The 16,525-nt window shown below is 50.8% G+C and overlaps 1 protein-coding gene and 2 non-coding genes across 5 annotated transcripts in view; 1 reads left to right on the top strand and 2 right to left on the bottom strand.

Annotated features, from left to right (window-relative positions):
- Positions 1-702: 702 nt before the first annotated feature.
- On the top strand, positions 703-774 carry TRNAP-AGG. The gene has a single exon. It is a non-coding gene; the product is annotated as a tRNA-Pro (tRNA).
- A 400-nt stretch (positions 775-1,174) lies between these two features.
- Positions 1,175-1,246, bottom strand: TRNAP-CGG. The gene has a single exon. It is a non-coding gene; the product is annotated as a tRNA-Pro (tRNA).
- Positions 1,247-2,211: 965 nt separating this feature from the next.
- The window catches only part of RCSD1 (RCSD domain containing 1), a 30,591-nt gene continuing 16,277 nt past the window's right edge, over positions 2,212-16,525 (bottom strand). The window contains exons 2-7 of one of the 3 annotated variants that reach the window (XM_041480304.1): positions 11,243-11,350; positions 8,709-8,798; positions 7,375-7,446; positions 5,899-6,093; positions 4,621-5,338; positions 2,212-3,784 (exon numbers count right to left, since the gene is read on the bottom strand). In XM_041480304.1, coding sequence (XP_041336238.1) covers positions 4,634-5,338; positions 5,899-6,093; positions 7,375-7,446; positions 8,709-8,798; positions 11,243-11,350 — 1,170 coding nt within the window. In that variant the 3' untranslated portion in view covers positions 2,212-3,784; positions 4,621-4,633. Of the gene's footprint in view, positions 5,339-5,898; positions 6,094-7,374; positions 7,447-8,708; positions 8,799-11,242; positions 11,351-16,525 lie in introns of all 3 variants that reach the window. The other 2 variants (XM_041480303.1, XM_041480306.1) reach the window with 2 other exon arrangements.

Here is a 16,525-nt window from a genome sequence, read left to right as displayed (position 1 = left end):
TTGGATCACCCACTATGCAAGGATAAGTGTTCTCAGGGAAACTTAGGATGGAAAAGGACAGGAATGATGAGCTATTCCAGTGCTGAATGGATGCTAAGGAACAATTTCAGTCATGATAACCTTTCTCGATAACCTTGATACATTAGAGAGCACATAAAATGGAAGCAATTTGTCTTCCTGTCTCTTCCTCCTACCTTTCCCCCAACTTCTTGGAATATATTGGACTATAGGCAAAATTTAGAGGTTGTTACTGTAGAGAGACAAAAGCCAAGGTAACAGTGACCTCCAACCTGACCAACATCAGCGTTCCAAGACTCTCTGTTTAAGCAGGTCTGCACAAAATCATCATCTGTAACTTAGGAAAGTAACATTACCTTTACTCGGCTGTGGTACAGTTCGAAATGGAAATGAACATTTATGTTCATTTATGGAAATGAGCCACGAATTTCTCCTCACCGCTCTGGGGTTTGCGGCCTGGCTGCCCCGGTCGATGGCTCGCCGCGTACGAGCAGCTTTCGCGCCCACAGGGAGACAGGGCTGCCACGGTGCCGTCAGGAGCCCGGGGAGCGCCGGCAGCCACAGGGAAGCGCTGGTGCCCCCTCAGGAACCGGGAGCACCGCGGGAACCGGGACGGGCCGGAGCTGTCCCGGGCGGCGCCACCGCAGCGTTCCTCTGTAGGAGAGAGAAATAACTCTTCATGGCGGCTCGTTGGTCTAGGGGTATGATTCTCGCTTAGGGTGCGAGAGGTCCCGGGTTCAAATCCCGGACGAGCCCAACTTTTGCTTTTTCCATTTTCTTCTTTCTCGGCATTAGCGGCGGCTCCTACACACAGCGAAGAATCACGGAGGGGACGGACAACGAGACCCACTGGTTCCTTTTTAGCACAGAAAAGCTTTAAGAACTCACCGGCCCAAAGACCGGCCGCTCCTCTTCGTCTGGCACCGGGCGTCGCTACTCCCATTTTTCCAGGCAGACCCCCGCCTTCCTCCTCACCGAGACAGGGCTGCGGGGCCGCTCCTCGTCCTTCGAGCGGCTCGGCCTCGGCACACCGTACCGGCTCGAGCGGCGGCCCCGCGCCCCCGGTCCCGCTGTGGGCGGGCCTGAGGCGCAAAAGCGCAGGAGAGCCCCGCGGCAGCAAAACGTAGGAAGGGGGCTTGCGCATCCCCTTCCCGGCGGGCTCGTCCGGGATTTGAACCCGGGACCTCTCGCACCCGAAGCGAGAATCATACCCCTAGACCAACGAGCCGCTCTGTTGGTGCTTTCCCAGCTCAGCACTTCAGTGCCGTCCCGCCTCCTCCCGCCCAGGCCTCCTGCGTCAGTACCCGTGTGGGTCTGTCCTTGCCGACGCCGCCAGCGGCTTTGCCCAGCGCTCCGGATCGCATCGCTGCTCTCCCGAGCTCCGGGGGCTGCGGCCATTTCTCCCGGCTCGCCCCCTCCGTCTCCTTTCCCAGGGTAATCCCTGGCATCGCCCTTCTCCAGACCCTACGGCTCCGCTCGTTAGCGACGGCTCCGCGTGTCCGCGGGGCGGGGGGAGCGGCCCGCGCGGCGCTCCGCTGCTTTCCCCCGCGCAGACCCCGCTCCCGCGCTCATCCGAGGGGCGCAGGAACAACCCAGCCTTCCCATCCTCAGTTCCACTCCCATTCCCACTCCCGCTCCACGCGCGCGGGGGCGCTGGAAGCCGGGCGAGCTCGTTCCCAAGGGACGGGGAGGCGGAGGAATGGGACAATCCAACGCCACCTACCTCCCCCCCCGCCCCCAGCGGGTTTGGTTCGTCCCGGGCCGCGCCGTGCGGTGCGCCCCCTGGCGGTGCGGAGGGGTCGCACCGGGTCCCCGCGTGTCCCGGGTGCGCCCGGACCCGCCCGGGGCCGATCCACGGGCAGGACAAGCGCCCACGGGAGCCACAGGCATCGCCTGGGGGTTCTGAGCCCACAGCACCCTCCTGGTTTGAATCCCGCTTGTCCCTGATGTGTTCTGTCCCGCGAATGCTTCCTGACATCCTCGTGTTTCCACGCTTCTGCATCCCAGACTTTTTTCAAAAAGTCCTGTTCCTCCCTGTTCCTCGGTAGTTGCTCTCTCTTATTAAATTTAAATTTTGAAGTCCTAATGCCAGTGGAAATCTCACCCCTTTTTCTGCCTGCTGCCGCCAGTTCTGTCCATTCTTCCTCAGGCTTCTTTATTTCTCCAGGAGGAAACAAAACACAGAGATTTTTGTTTTGCTTTGGTTTTATTCCACCATTTATTTGTTCTGTTTCTCCCTCGGATTTCCATTCCCGTGCTCGGGACACACATACACAGGCACACATATATCTGTATGTACAGTAAGGCACAGCCACTCACATCCAGATGGGACACTGCTGAGAGAAGAAACAGGGGGCAGCCAGCGACTGCAGCTGCCCTGGAATACAAACTACAGCAAGCAGATTAAAATGGATTCAAAGGCAACAATGCCCCGCAGCATGGCTCAAAAGGGTGCGGAGGTCGTGTCTGCCAACAAGCCCGTGATGATTCAGGAGGGCAGGCGCTGCTGGCTCCCAGCAAGTGTGACCTCAGTCCACGTCACAGCATGGACATTTTGTTCCGTGTGGCCAACACAGCTTCAGGCACTGCTGTCAGGAAACTGGTCAAGTGAGGGTCTGACACCCACCTTCCCCCAAATATCCTCCAGATTTAAATCGTAGTGACTGCTAGCCCATGGCTTTCACTAGCCCAAGAGTGAATGCACATCTAGTACAGGGCATAAGTACTTTGGAGGGACTGGCTGCCTGAGCTTTGCCAATTCAGCCAGGCAATGCCACTGGAAATTCAGCCAGCTAAGACTTCTTCTTCGACCTGCACAAAATTAATTGGCTGTTTCCAGGAAGCTGGGATGCTTTCTGTAATGAGTGGCTCTTGGTGGCCACACACCAGAAGTTTCAAAACAGGCTGGGTAGGGTTTGGAAGTGAGAAAGACTGATGGACAAGCAGCCCTTCTAAATCTGGACTGGAGCCCAGAGCCAGATAAGAGAACCTGCCCTATTGACCTACTCAGCCCATCTTTTCTTGGCATACAATCTGCTGTTGTCATTTTCCACCACACTAAAAGCACCCCAAAGCTGAAGCACACAGGACCTATCAGCCTACCACAGGTGGCTGTTTCACAGATCAGCCCCACTTCAAAGGCATTTTATTTTTATATTTTATGTTTATATATTTATATGATCAATGTTCTAGGAGTTTTCCCCGTGTTCAAGGTTCACATTGCCATACAGCACAAATGGAGAAAACATAACTGTTTCCTATTGTGAAAACATTATTTACTGAAGTTTTAGAACCTGAAGTCCTTTAAAAGAAGCTACCAAAAAGGCACCATACATGTATGTATGTATGTATGTACGTATGTAACTGATGAACTTCATCTAAGACCAATGCAGGGGAAAAGAAAAACACATTTTGGAGCAGGATGAAGAAGCAGAAGGACCATGAGTGGTGGTGGCTGTTGGCTCCAGGACATCAAGTATCAGGTCTCTCAGTCCCCAAATATCACCAAGGAACACCAGCCAACACCTGAGTTTTGAAACCCTGAAGAGATTGCAAACAGTCTCCTGTTCCAGCTGTCCCAAAATATGATGGTGCAAAGCAGAGAGCCAGCGAGCGGCCACTCAGCTCTGTGCTGAGTCTGGACCTCAGAGATTTCTGCATTCTGCTCCACTCCTGCCACTGAAGGTTTTCCTGTGGCTTCCACCTCGATTGCGTTAGATGGCTCCTATCCACATGTTAAGTCTCCTCTGCCCTGAGTGGGTGTGTCCTTTTGAGAGGGGAAAATAAGTAAGGAAATAATGAAAAATAATCATGGGTCTAAGCAAAGACAGTGCTGGGAAGTCCTGGGGGTATTTTGGTGGTTTCTGTGCTAGGAGGCAAAGGTGAGCTGCAGCCAGAACACGGGAATCCTTCCTTCAGCTGCTCCCTGCCAAACCAAGGAAGCATTTGAAGAGGAGGTGGTTGAGGTGGGACAAGACACATCCTCAGGCATCTGTGGCTATGTCATCAGTGGTTACAGAACACACAAGAAGGTGCATGGAGCAAGGCCTGCTTCAGCCAGTGGAAATCCTCTTTTATTTCAGTGGCAAAGGCCCAGGCTTTCATGCTTTCAGAGCTGATCATGACACTGGTGTGCCCTGGGTTTGCTGGCAAAGCTAAGAAGCTAAACACATAGGGAATATATATATATATATATATGTACACATGTATACATACATGTGCACACATATAAATATTTCTATGTAAGGAGTCATACTGATATAGTGTATACATGGTTACTGCTGGGGAAATGTGTGTTTTACTGCAAGAACTTTCAGATTGCTTTCAAAACAGCAATTCAGGAGGGTGCCCAGTGAGCAGAGCCTCTCCATTATACTGAATGCACAATCAGCTTTGCCTCTTTTCCATCCTCTCTGTAACACCACCCAGGAGGGCTGGTTGTTTTGAGTACCCTGCCTCACAGTCTCTGCAGGCCTGAGATCTGAGGCTTTTGACATATGGGGAGCAGCAAAATCGTTGTTGTGTTCTGTCACAGTTGCCTTTTTTGCTAACAGCAAAACCCTCAGGTGCCTCAGGAGCCACCATCACGCTGGCCCATCTTACCTGTGTGTCACAGCTACGCTGTGCCCTGGTCCTGCGTGACTGAGGGCTCACTGGCAGTCCCTAATCCCACTGCATCCTGCAGTGGTTCAGGTGCCAGTGCTGTTTCTTCAGTGTCTGATGTTCTCTGTGTGTCTGTGCTCTCACTGCTCTCCTTTGCTTCAGCTTCAGCTTCCTCCTTCTCCTTGTCTCCCTTTCCTTGTTCACAGGCAGTGCTTTGCTGCTCTTCTCCCTGGGGACTGTCACACATCTCATTGTTTCCAGAGGGAGGCTGAGGAGAGTTCTGTTCTCCTGGGCCATCATGACACACTTCCTCCTCCTTTGTATTCCCTGTGTTATTCTTGCAGGGAGTAATTTCCTCTGCCTGTTTTTCCCCTTTTTCCCCATCTTCTGATCTAATGGATCCTCTCCTTGACGGGGGCTTCTCATCAGACTCTGCCTGTTTCTTCTGCTCTTTGCTCCCTTTTTCTTCATCCTCCGATCTGCTGGATCCCGTCCTTGACACTGGCTTCTCATCAGACCCTGCCCGTTTCTTTTGCTCTTTGCTCCCTGTTTCCACCTCCTCTGTCTTGCCGTTGGGCCCAAAGACCTCATCTTCCCTGGCACCATTTTCTGGAGAGGACAAGCTGACCCCTAGATCTTCCCCGTCTCCGTACTCGGACAGAGATCTTCGGAACCTGCGGGAGGGAGGCCGGCGCTTTATCGATCCCCGCGTCCGCACCTGGGGGGCAGGAGAAGCAGACATTGAAGCAGTCAAGAGAGCGGCCATGGAAAGCAGGAAAGCACAACAGAGGAAAATGCCCCTGGGTGTACCAGCCTGTTCTGCTCTTGGCAGGTTGAGGAAGGAGTCTGTACTCCAGCTGGTGATGGTGAATGCAGGTTGTAGCTCCTCACTTAAGTGCTGAGCGCTCTGGTGACACCTGAGAAACTGCCGTGCTCTGTGTGGCTCCCCAAACTGAGCCTCAGCCACCTCAGACATTTGCTGGCGTGTGGCACCACTGCTCACAGCACCCCTGGCACCAGCCACCCCGTTCTGCCGAGCTGAGGTGGCCGGGTCCCGTCCCTCCATCCCTTCCTCCACACACTGGGCCGGGAATGCAGAGAGGACACTCCACACAGCTACACGGACAGGCTGTTTGGAACCTGGTGCACAAATCTTCCCTCTTGGCCACAAATGCACACTCTTACAGCAGGACTGAGGGCTCAGCCTCCTCTTCCTCTCCATCCCCAAGCAATAAGCAAGCCTTGTGGAATGGAGAAATCCTAGCACACACACCCTACCTTGTTGTAGAACTGCAGCTGAGTGCTTTCTGGGGGCTGATCAAAGCTGACCGGCGTCTCGCTGGGCTGGGACTGACTCCCTGGGCTGGTGGGCGTTGAAGGAGGCGTGCTGAACGGAGAAACCAGGACTTTCATCCCAGGGCTTTTGGGAGACACTCCCGGCAGCAGAGCAGCTGGAGCAAAAGCCAGATTGGCCTGCAATGAAAAACGCCCATCAGGGGCATGCGGGACAGCAGCGTGTGCTACACAGCACAGCCACACAGGGGAACCCCTGCCCTGCCACATCTCAGCTGTCACAAGCCACAGACCTCCTGGCTGTGGGTTCCTCCTGGTGACACTGTCAACAAACAAGTCTGGGCAGAGAAGTTATGACTGGACATTTGTCTTTCCCCGGCAGCTGGAACTCAGAACATGTTCTTTTGTCATCCCGAGGCCTTTTGGGATTTTCCAGTGACCCAGCCAATACACCACAGTCTGCAGTGGCTGAGCTGGCAGAAAATCTGAACAAGCAGCCAGCAATGGTTCAAGATTTAAACCCTCCCGCTTGTGCCCGACTGGAGCTTGCATTTTCCAGCCTGATCTTGCAGAATGACCCGTGCAGCTGTGAGAAGACCATGGAAAGCAGCGAGCCTGCGATTAACTGCGGCAAAACACTTCTTGCTGGCCTCTCACTGGGAAGCTCCCCTAGGCAAATGTCCTTGGGTGCCTCAGGAGGGACAGTGCTATGAATAGGCTCAGGTTGTGTCAGGGTGGCCAGGAGGCTCTGGAGTGACACGTGCTGCCAGGACAGGCGGCTGGCAGGGGCAGGGCACTCTGTCTTCAGGCCATCGAGTGCTGAGCTGCCCTCAGCAGCGCCGATCAGGCACCACAGAGGCATAAAAAGGGCAGGAAGTGCTGGGTGGGTTGTGCGTAGCTGCGGCAATCCAGATGAGGGAAGTGCAGTGCAGAGCTTCCAGGCACACACACGGGACAGCCAGAGCCTGGAGCACACTGCCAGGATTGTCACTGCCTGTGCTCGAGGCCAGCTCCCCAGTGGAGAGCAGGGGACACAAGTGAGTGGCACTGCTGTGAGGAAAGAGCTGGAGGAAGTCTCAGCCAGGGCTTCCCCCACTTTCTCTGGAGAGCTGCCCTTAAACTGAGGCTCTGCCCCTGCTCAAGCAGCGCTGCTGCCGTGCCCGTGCCCATTCCCAGCCATGTACTCCACAGATCCAAATGATCCTGATCCGTGCACTGACATCCCTATGGACACACCTGGGGTTCCCTGGGCTGCTTCAGGTGCCCATTACCATTACCAGACCTGCTCTGCCTTCCTCTTTGTGGGGCTGGTTCCTCCCCAGTGAGGCCCTGTTTACCTGGCTGCCACCCCTGGCTCCTGCATCCCCTTCCCCTCTGGCTGCTCTGCAAGGGAAGTAGCTGTGACAATGCCAATCAGTTTTAATTTGCTGGGGAAGCCATGTGGGTTCTGCCAGGACCTACCTGCAGCTTTTCAATCATGGGTGAACTTTTCACCTTGACCTTGGGAATGGGGCAAGCATTTGGCGACCGCTTCTGCAAAATGAAATGAAACAGGAGAATGTCACAATGTAGTAAGTGAAAAAGAGGAAATACAATAAAGGCAGAAAACTTGAAAGAGATAAGCAGAAACTGCTTGTAGGGCAGCAGCATATAGAGCTTCATATAGTGTTCCAACACAAAAGTTTCTTTTTCTTCATTCCTGACCAGTTCTCCTTTTGTTATCTAGCCATCCTAGGGCTAGATACATGTACCCCTGCTCTGGGCAAAAAGGGCTGCTTGCTGTCTGAAGTGTCTGAGTTAGGTGATGTGTGATGGCTCTCCTCCTACATCACCTTCACTAAGGTATTGAGCCTGTGGCACAGTTTCTCCTGGTATTATTTCAGGACCAGGCAGATTAAAATTCTACCTCTTAAAGCCTTAATGTTGGCAAATATTGTGAACTTTCTGTAACGGGAAAGACTTTCTGCCACCACTTGAGTAACCAAGTTAAAGGATATCCAATTAGTATAAGCAGGAAGGGCCTAAATGGCAGGAAAGGTAGAGCTATGAAAAGGCTGGAAGCAGTTTGAGAAAGAGAGAGCATTGCTTTGAGAAGGGGCATATTGCTTTTTTCAGAAAATGAAGGAATCTAACATTTTAAAACTTAATGTTCCTTTGGCATGGAGGCAGCAAGAGCCTGTAGCTCACAGATAAGGAGGACAAAGAACTACCTACTTGTTAAGGGCAGGTGAGAATGTGAAATTTGGTGGGTAAACCTCATACCCTGAAATACCAAAGGACAAAAGTGACAAAGAGGGCCTGAGTGTAAAATTTCATTTTTAAGCAGCCAGCTTACTGGGAGCTGCTCATTCAAGGGTCCTAAATAAATATTCAGTGGGTATTGCCAACAAGCCCTCTCTTCACTCTGGATTAATTATTCCCTTTTTCTAAAGATGGAAAAATCTCATGAACAGAAGTTCCCCATTAGGCTCAACACACAGCATGGGTGCTCCCTGTTCAAATCTAATAAATACCAGCGGTTCCTCAACAGTGGTAACTGGATGGATCCATCAGTGTGCCAAGGGTGAAAACAAAAGCAGTGGAAATGGGCTGTGCATCCATGCTGCAGGAGCAGGGAACAGCATGGAGCTGGCTCTGGGTCAGCCCATGTGTGAGAGCAGGGGCAGGCTTGCTGCTGCCTGATTGATGGCTTTGACTGCACAGCCTGACCTCTCTGCCACCTCCAAACTCGTGTCTCTGGAGAGAACAGGCTGCAGAGAGGAAAGACCTTGTCCCCCTGTTCAATTGATACTCACTTGCTCATCACTGTCACTTGTCTCAGTTTTGTGGGAATACAAGGGAAGGGAGCAGGGTGGTTTCCTCCGAGTTGGCTTATGTGGTGGTACCTAAGAGAAGAAAACAACCAACTCAGCAGCAGGGAAATCAGGTTTCTTAAAAAGGAAGTGAAATTCAAGCACCGAAGGGCATGCTGTGTGAGTGACCTGCCCATGAGGCAGGGCTCAGCCTGCCCAGATGAGTCATCCAAAGGCAGCAAAAGATGGTATCAGCACATGGCTGAGCTTGTGGCATCGAGAGCCCGGTCCTAGCGTTGGAAGAGTAGTTTGTATCTTTTCCTTTGTGCAACAGGCACTCTTCTAAGCTGTGGAGTGTGGAACAGCCTTCCCAGAAATTTTGCCTGCAAAGCATCCTCCTGGAAACCCCTTCACACTGGAGAGGCTTTTACTGTTCTCTTTCCTGTCATTACCAGGATTTCCTTTCAATGAGTCTCAGCTGCCTAACTGGTTCAAGATTTCCTACTTTATGTCTGATATATTTTTGGGGCAAAAAGGAGAATTCTGACTTTTTCAGAATTTCAGCCCCATTCATTTATCTTGAATGACATAAAGCAGTGCACAGGGACAAGGCCCCAGCTGCAACCTTAAATTTGACTTTAAATTCTCCTCTGGAGAAACAAATTCTCCAGAGGAGAAGGAACAAGGTAACTTAATGGCAGGGACACTGATTCCTTCTGAATGTCCTTGGACTCTCAGAACTAAGAGAGAGCTCCCTAGGAAGGAAGGGATGCATAGCACATAACTATTGCTCTGATCTTGCAGCCAAGCTGTCTCTATTTTTATGCCAGGTTTTTATGTAGTCTCCTACCAAGCTATTAACACACTTTTCAGGTGTTAAAAAAAATAATCCAAAATAACTGGCTAATATCTGGAATCCTGGATAGTATCCACAATAAAGTATTTGCATAATTTTGTTACCTTCTCACAGGCTGACATGTGAAAAGTTGGATTATGGCATCTTTGCCCTCTCTACAGTTGGCTGTCTTGGAGGACCTTTGGACCTGATGTCACTTGAATTCTGGAGGTGCTGCACCCAGCCATGGCACTGCTGCATCTCTGAGCAGCTCAGGGCAGCCCTGCACTCATTCTTGTGTCATGTCAGGAAGTAATAACGTGTCTTGTGGAAACCTCACCATTCTGCAACCATGAAATGCTGCGCTGTGCCACAGTGGATGTGCCAGAGGTTCCCTGGTTGACAGGATTCCCCTCTGCTGGCATGGGCCAAGCAAGGGTTAAAGACCAGTCCCTTGGGTCATTAATCTGAAGCCAGCTTGAGAAAGCTGGTGGGGAAGTGACAGATGGCTTGGAGAGAAAAGACAGGAAACTTTGTCCTCCTCTGTCTCTGGAGAAAATGAGTTTCTCTGCACTGTGAGGCCCCTCCACGCTGCCCTGGCTTGGGAGCAGCAGAGGTCTGTAGATAACACAGGAGGGGTCTGGGAACTTTCTGCCTTCTGAAGGGTGAGGGACTTAGTGCAATTAAATCCCATACCTTCAAAAGAAGAAATTACTGTAATGGGATGGACGGAGCAGCGTGCTGGCGACTGGAGGGAAAAAAAAGTGCTTGGGAAAAGACTGGCTATTCCCATCCTGGGAGTGCTAACCTCTGATGGATGATGGCATGCCAGCCCTGCAGGGCAGAGGTCACCACGGCATCCAGCCAAAGACAGGAGGGGTGACAGGGAGGATACCCTTAGGCCAGGCTGGGATCCGGAGCTGAGTGGCAGAAGGGAGCAGCTCAGTTTCAAAAGGTGCCTGAAAAGGGCCACCAGCAAACATTTATGCTTCTGAAAGAAAAAGGCATAATGATATAGGAGGCTCTCTGAAAATGTCCTCCTTTCATAAAATAACCCTGACTTTCCTTTCTTCCTGAGAGGTGTTCTAGTGTTTTGCTTAGCTGGAGGAAGTCAGCGTGTGAGGCAATGCTTGGCATAGTAGGATGTCATTAAAATAGAGTTCAGCATGATAGAGATAGGCACAGAGACTGAAATATCATTGGGAAGAGGCAGTGAAGGTGAGCAAAGAGGCAGCTTTCTCTCAGACCTACACAGAGTAATAACCTGGAGGAAACTTCCTTTTGTGAACGAGGTGCTGATGCCACTGGCTGCTACACTGCATCATCTGTTGTTTGTCTCTTTTCCCATCAGTGTTGGCTATCTCATTATTCACTGCTGCTGTCTGCCCACAAAAGGCAGCCCAAATAGGACATGCTTGCACTGCTGTCTGCTGCTGTTGGGTAAATCTGTGCCCCTTACCAAGCTCTGCAATGTCGTGATCAGTGTCTCTCCCCAGACATGGCTCTAGCGAAACACTCATCCCCCAATCAGCAATGCATGGAAGATACAGCCACAGCTTGCACTGCATGAGGAGATGAATCCTTTGTGCAGATCCAAAATCAAGGTGGATTCATGCTCAGATCACTGATCTGTTCCAGCAGGAAGAGACAAGTGATTCACTTCCCATTTGATTTCCATACTGGTGGCTGCGGAGCACCTTACCTCTTTTCCAGGGATATTGGCTGCTTGCTCTTTGAACTTCCCTGCTAGCTGAGCCACTGAGGGTGATGCTGACTTGTCCACCTCTGAGTTGGTCTCTGCTGGCCTGTTCTGACAAACCAGGAACAAGAAGTTGTGAGTGAAGGTTGGGAAAAGCAAGCCTGTGTATGTGTTACAAAGTTCAAGAGTAAGCAAGGACTTGAAGCAGAGTTTCTCACATCTGGCATCAATCAGCCAGACTGAGAGCAAGAGGTTTTGGAAGACAGGATTTAGCAGCATTTTCAAATATCCCAGAAAATCAGTAATTCATGCAGAGCCTTTCAGCTCCAGCTGAAGAGCCTACACTCAGTACTTTTCAATGGAAGCAAACCAGGTGTCTCAGGCCAAGTGCCTGCTCCTTTTATCCTTGCAGTGAGCAGATGGAGCAGGCAGTAATGTACATTCCCATACATATCCTCAGTGACATACCCTTGTTACTGCCCTGGTCACCATCAGCCTTGCTTTTCCAGTGGTTCTGCTGTGAGAAGCCATTCCCAGTCCTCACAGCAAGCCAACATCTGCTTGGAGATGTGTCCATTGCTGTTCTGCTTTTTTCTCAGTGAAATACTGAGGCGGGTGGGGGGGAAGGAGGAAATGCCATAGCTGAGAGAAGCTTTCCCTCCCCTGGGTCGACAGCAGGCTGAGAAGCAGAAGGCTTGTGCTGGAGTCTGGATGATGCAGCTCTTCCCACACCACGCTGCCCTGGTGTCATCCCACACTCACCTTGTTTTCTTTGCTATGTGTCTACTGAGCAGTGTGAATAGAAAGCCTTGAAATCAAAGCTGTTAAAGGAAACCTTTGTTCTTCATCTCTAGTATCTGATGCCGGGGAAACCAAACCAGAGGAACTGAGAATAACTAACCAACAATTGTTATTCCAACCAGGAATAACAATCCTGATTCTGTTAGAGGTGGAGTGCTCAGAACAAGAAAGCAGGCTACAAACCTCACAGCTCACAGCTCCCTGTACCACCACCATGAGCCCATGACCAGCACCACACTTCTCAGCCCTCAGTGCCCTTTCTGTTTCTCAGTTTTTGTTTGCATCATGGAGAAAAGCCTTTCCCTTTCTCAGAGAGCTGCAAATAAATACTCCCAATAAATGTTATCGTCTTTTTCCCAGGCCCACAAGCCCCTGTAGGTGTCTGCCACTCCCTGTTAAATTTCCCATACACTTTGGAATAGCTTTCCTGAATCCAAGGAAGTCATATCAAGCTGTCTCATCCCAGTGACCTTCACGCACCTTCCCCTCATCTTTTCACCTTTCACTGGAGTAATTACAGGCAGGGAAAGTGGCAGATAATGGAATGGAAGAAAGAGTGAGGTAAGCAGATCAGCAGGGCAACCTGCTGCACATGAAAAATGATGGCTGGGCTAAGTGGGGAAGGACATCAGTTCCAAGATGCAGGCTGTGTCTCCCTGCTGTGAAGGGAGAGGAGGCTGGAAAGAAGAAGGAGCAAAGAATGAACCTGGAGAATACAGGATGGACTGGGAGGCTTGGCTCATCATACCAGCTCCCAGGATACTTGGGCATGGCAGAATGGACACCTGAAGTAAGGACTCAGTTGAAACTGAGCAGCTGCAAGTGTTCTGCCTGTGGCAGAAAGGCTGCCTCCCTCATAATCCATTTTTCACCAAGAGCTTCTTTCACAGCCCTTTGCTTTTTCCCAGAAAAGACACTGAACTTCCTCTTGGCCTCTGTGACCTCTTGTTTTCGGGGTGAATTTTTCCTTTCTTTCCTTTTCTTTTCCCTTCAGTCTGAAAACACAGCTGCCTTTCTTTGATCAGGGCTGGGAGGCCAGCACGGTTCCATGGGTGTCTTGTGCCGGCGGCTCCTGCGGGCGCGGGGCGCGGGGCCGGGCGCAGGAAGCACTGAACATGCCATTCTAAGATTAGCACCAGTAGCCCACGGGGCTGTGTCCTCCAGAAACTGCCAGCTGCAGACTCTCCCATTACGGAAAATAAAGAACAGGAAAGGATCCTCACTCAGATCCCTTCTGGCAGTTACACTGCTGTGCTGTATCCAGATTTTTTTACACGACTTTTTTTTCTGCCCCAGGTGATGTGCCAGGCTCTGTATCTTCTGGTCAAGGGAAGGTGTTGTATTTGGGTGAAAAAAGTTCCCTTCCTTGCACTGCAAGGAGAACATCATTCCTCTGACTTCCAGGAGCTGGACTGGCAGTCTCCCTCTCCTCCTTCCCACCACTGTGAGGAAGGTGGGAAGCCTGATTTTATCACTTTCAACCCAGAGCGGGTACTAGCCCTCAGCCTCTTCCACACCTAAGGCTAAGACATCTGCTTCTCTCACCCCAGAGCCCCGTTCTGGCTCCTTCCTGCCCCACAATATTAATTATGCAATCTTTCCCATCCCTGGTCATGCTGCCCACCTTGGTGAAATAACCCACCACTACTTTTTTAAATGGTTATGAGAAGTAGCTCTGTTCATTAACTCTCACTTTTTTCTCTCTTTTCTTTTTTTTTTTTTCTAGAATGGTGAAATAACTCAAGACATGATTTTTGTGCTTTTTGCAGCCAACTGCTGATTCTTTTCAGAAGAAAAGCAGGGTCAGCCTGCATGGCCTAAAACCACTGAGCTAAGGTTAAAGTCTTAGTCCATCAGTAATTTGGTGACTGATACTCTGGGATCTTTTACTGTGCCATAAAAATAAATGTCTAAGCATTGTATGTTCTAAAAAATGCCAGATAGAGCGGTAAATAGGAATTTAATTGTACCATCAATGTAAGCATGGCACTGTCTGCAAAAAAAGGAAGTTGCAACTACCAAGTTCTCTGTAAGGGATTTGTTTCACTTTTCTCTTCCAAATAAGTTTATAAAATTGAGTAAATTTGAAAACAGTTTTCAAAACCATGTTTCTTCATCTATTTTTAAAACTGAGCCTTGTCCCTGTTAGCAGCACTGGGGAAGAAAGTTCTGCCTTTATCTGTGTCTGAAGTACAAATGTGTCAGTTTGAGCCCCCCAAAACCTCTCCTTCCTTATGCATCAGAGTCCTTGCCTCTGTTGTGAGGGCAGAACTGCCCACCAACCCCTGACTCTGCAGATTGTGTGAAAGGAGGCCGCTGCTTTTTGGCACAGATCCTGCTCCTCTCACAGGCTGCCTGGGTCCCCTGGATCCCCACAGAAATGCCCTGCTCCATTAGATCCCCACAGAAATGTCCCATCATGTACCTGGCTTGACTGCTGAAAAGAGGAAAGCTCTACTGGCTGCCATACAGTGCAGAGTTCTGGCTAAATACCAGCGGAGTAACAGCAGAGATCTATATTTCCCTAATCTCCTTCCCTCCCCTACAAATTCTCTGACTCATCTGCTTTTGCAGGTAGGACATTTTGGCCAGATGGGTCACCTTTTATCTGAGGAGCCTCCTCAGCACCTTGCAAGGCTGGAGTATTCAGCAGCTATGAAACCAGTGATGGTCACACAATTTTTGGTGCTGGTCCTGTGCAACTATCAGCCCAGTTCTCATGCAGCTGCATCCAGACATGGTTTTGAGGCCAGTCCCTGATCTCATGTTTTGAAAATGTCCTCTTTTCAAAAAAGCTTCACAGGAATGATTCCCTGCAGCCTGCTCTCACACCAACCCATCATGCCAGATCCTGTGCTCACACAAGCTCTGCAAAGCTCCTCTGTGACTCTCATAGGGATCTTTTCATTGCTGCACACACAATCTACCTCAGCAACTGCAAATAAGGCAAAAATAATTTTAAATACAATGTCTCAGAGGCAGATCCAATAAGGCATCCAAGGCTCAGGGCGAGTGTCTTGATGACAGATCCAGAAGGGGTGATATTCAGCACCCAGTGCTGCACCATGAGAAGGGAGTTGTCAGTATGCTAGAGGAAAACAAGAGGGTGCCAGTGTTTTTGGGGCACAGTTTCATAAGCTCAGGGTTTCAGACAGCTTATGTTTCCAACAACTCCTTCTCCCCTGACCTTTCCTTTCCCCCTTCCCCCCTCCCCTGCACCTGTGTGAGTTTGTGGGGCTGTGCTGTAAACTGGATCACTGAAATGATCTGGGCTTAAAATACACCCCTTAACTCTTTACACGGCTATTTTTAACCCGGATCATTTCAGCATGGCCCACCACGTGCCTGCCCTGCTCTAGTGGAAAGGGATGGAGGGGTGGCAGGGGCAGCCTGAAGCACAGAGGAGAGGGCTTCCCTTTAACTGCTCCAGCCAGAGCCTGAGGAAATTACACCCCTGTGTGTCCTCCTGTTCTGATAAGACAGAAAAATCATATTTCTGCATGCCTGCTGTAGAGGCTGGGCTGGTCTGTGGCACTGGCATTTCACCCTGCAGTTTGTTGCCACCCACCTGAGGTGCAGCCAAGCCCAGTCCAGACCTGTGAGCCACCACAGGGAGCACATCACTGGTAAGGAGCTGCCATTAAGCACCCACAAAACACCCATAAATACCGTGTCAGCCATCCCCAGCAGCTCTGCCTCAAATATCAGCAGCCACAAGGTGTAAGCAGGCTCTCTTTGCTGCATGGCAGAGGCCCAGCTCTACACCTGCAGGACCTGCTCAGCTAAGGAAGGGATGGGGGATGCATCTGTGGGGAGGAAACTCCTTAAGTCAAAATAAACCACATTATCACACTCTGCCTGGAGGCCAGCAACTGGGAAGCAGGGCTGTGGTTTCACTGGGATTAAAGCATCAATCCTGACCAAGGCTGGATTTCAGGAGGGAACAGAGCCTCTTGCAGACCCTCGCTTCCCTGCCTGGCTCAGCTCTCCCAAGGCAAAGCATTCTGCACAAAGCCCTCCCAGGACTGACCCTTCTCGTTTTTCAGTGAGATAGCTGCAGGATTCGAGGAGCCAGCCAGCCACAGCCCTTGTCTGCACAGGAAAGCTTATACCAAACCCAGCTAACTCTGCCAGCTTGCAGGGCAAAACACAGCCCTAATCTGATCGAGGTGCTGCTTTTCTGCCTAACTGAACTCATTTGCAATGGGCTTGGCTGAAAGGAGCTGTTCTCAAGCTCACAAGTACCTGATTCTGACACAGACAGCTGCATTTTGGGAATGACACTGTGAGCTGCATCAGGGAATGCGGCTCCTTTCAGGGCTCCCCAGGGGTTGGAGAGGGTGAATGTCTCCTACTCCTGCACTGAGGTGATGTCTCCTCCCCAAAAAGGTTCCCCTGCAGAGCTGGGGTTTGATGGACTGGAGATGTCCTGCACGTCTCAGACCAAGCAATGGAGAAGTGATGACAGTACAGCTCCAATTTGGG

This window comes from Pyrgilauda ruficollis, unplaced genomic scaffold (genome assembly GCF_017590135.1).
Source record: "Pyrgilauda ruficollis isolate IOZ18807 unplaced genomic scaffold, ASM1759013v1 scaffold50, whole genome shotgun sequence".
Lineage (NCBI taxonomy): Eukaryota > Metazoa > Chordata > Aves > Passeriformes > Passeridae > Pyrgilauda > Pyrgilauda ruficollis.
The sequence above is the reverse complement of the archived record's forward strand: the minus strand, read 5'-3'. Positions and strand labels throughout refer to the sequence as shown.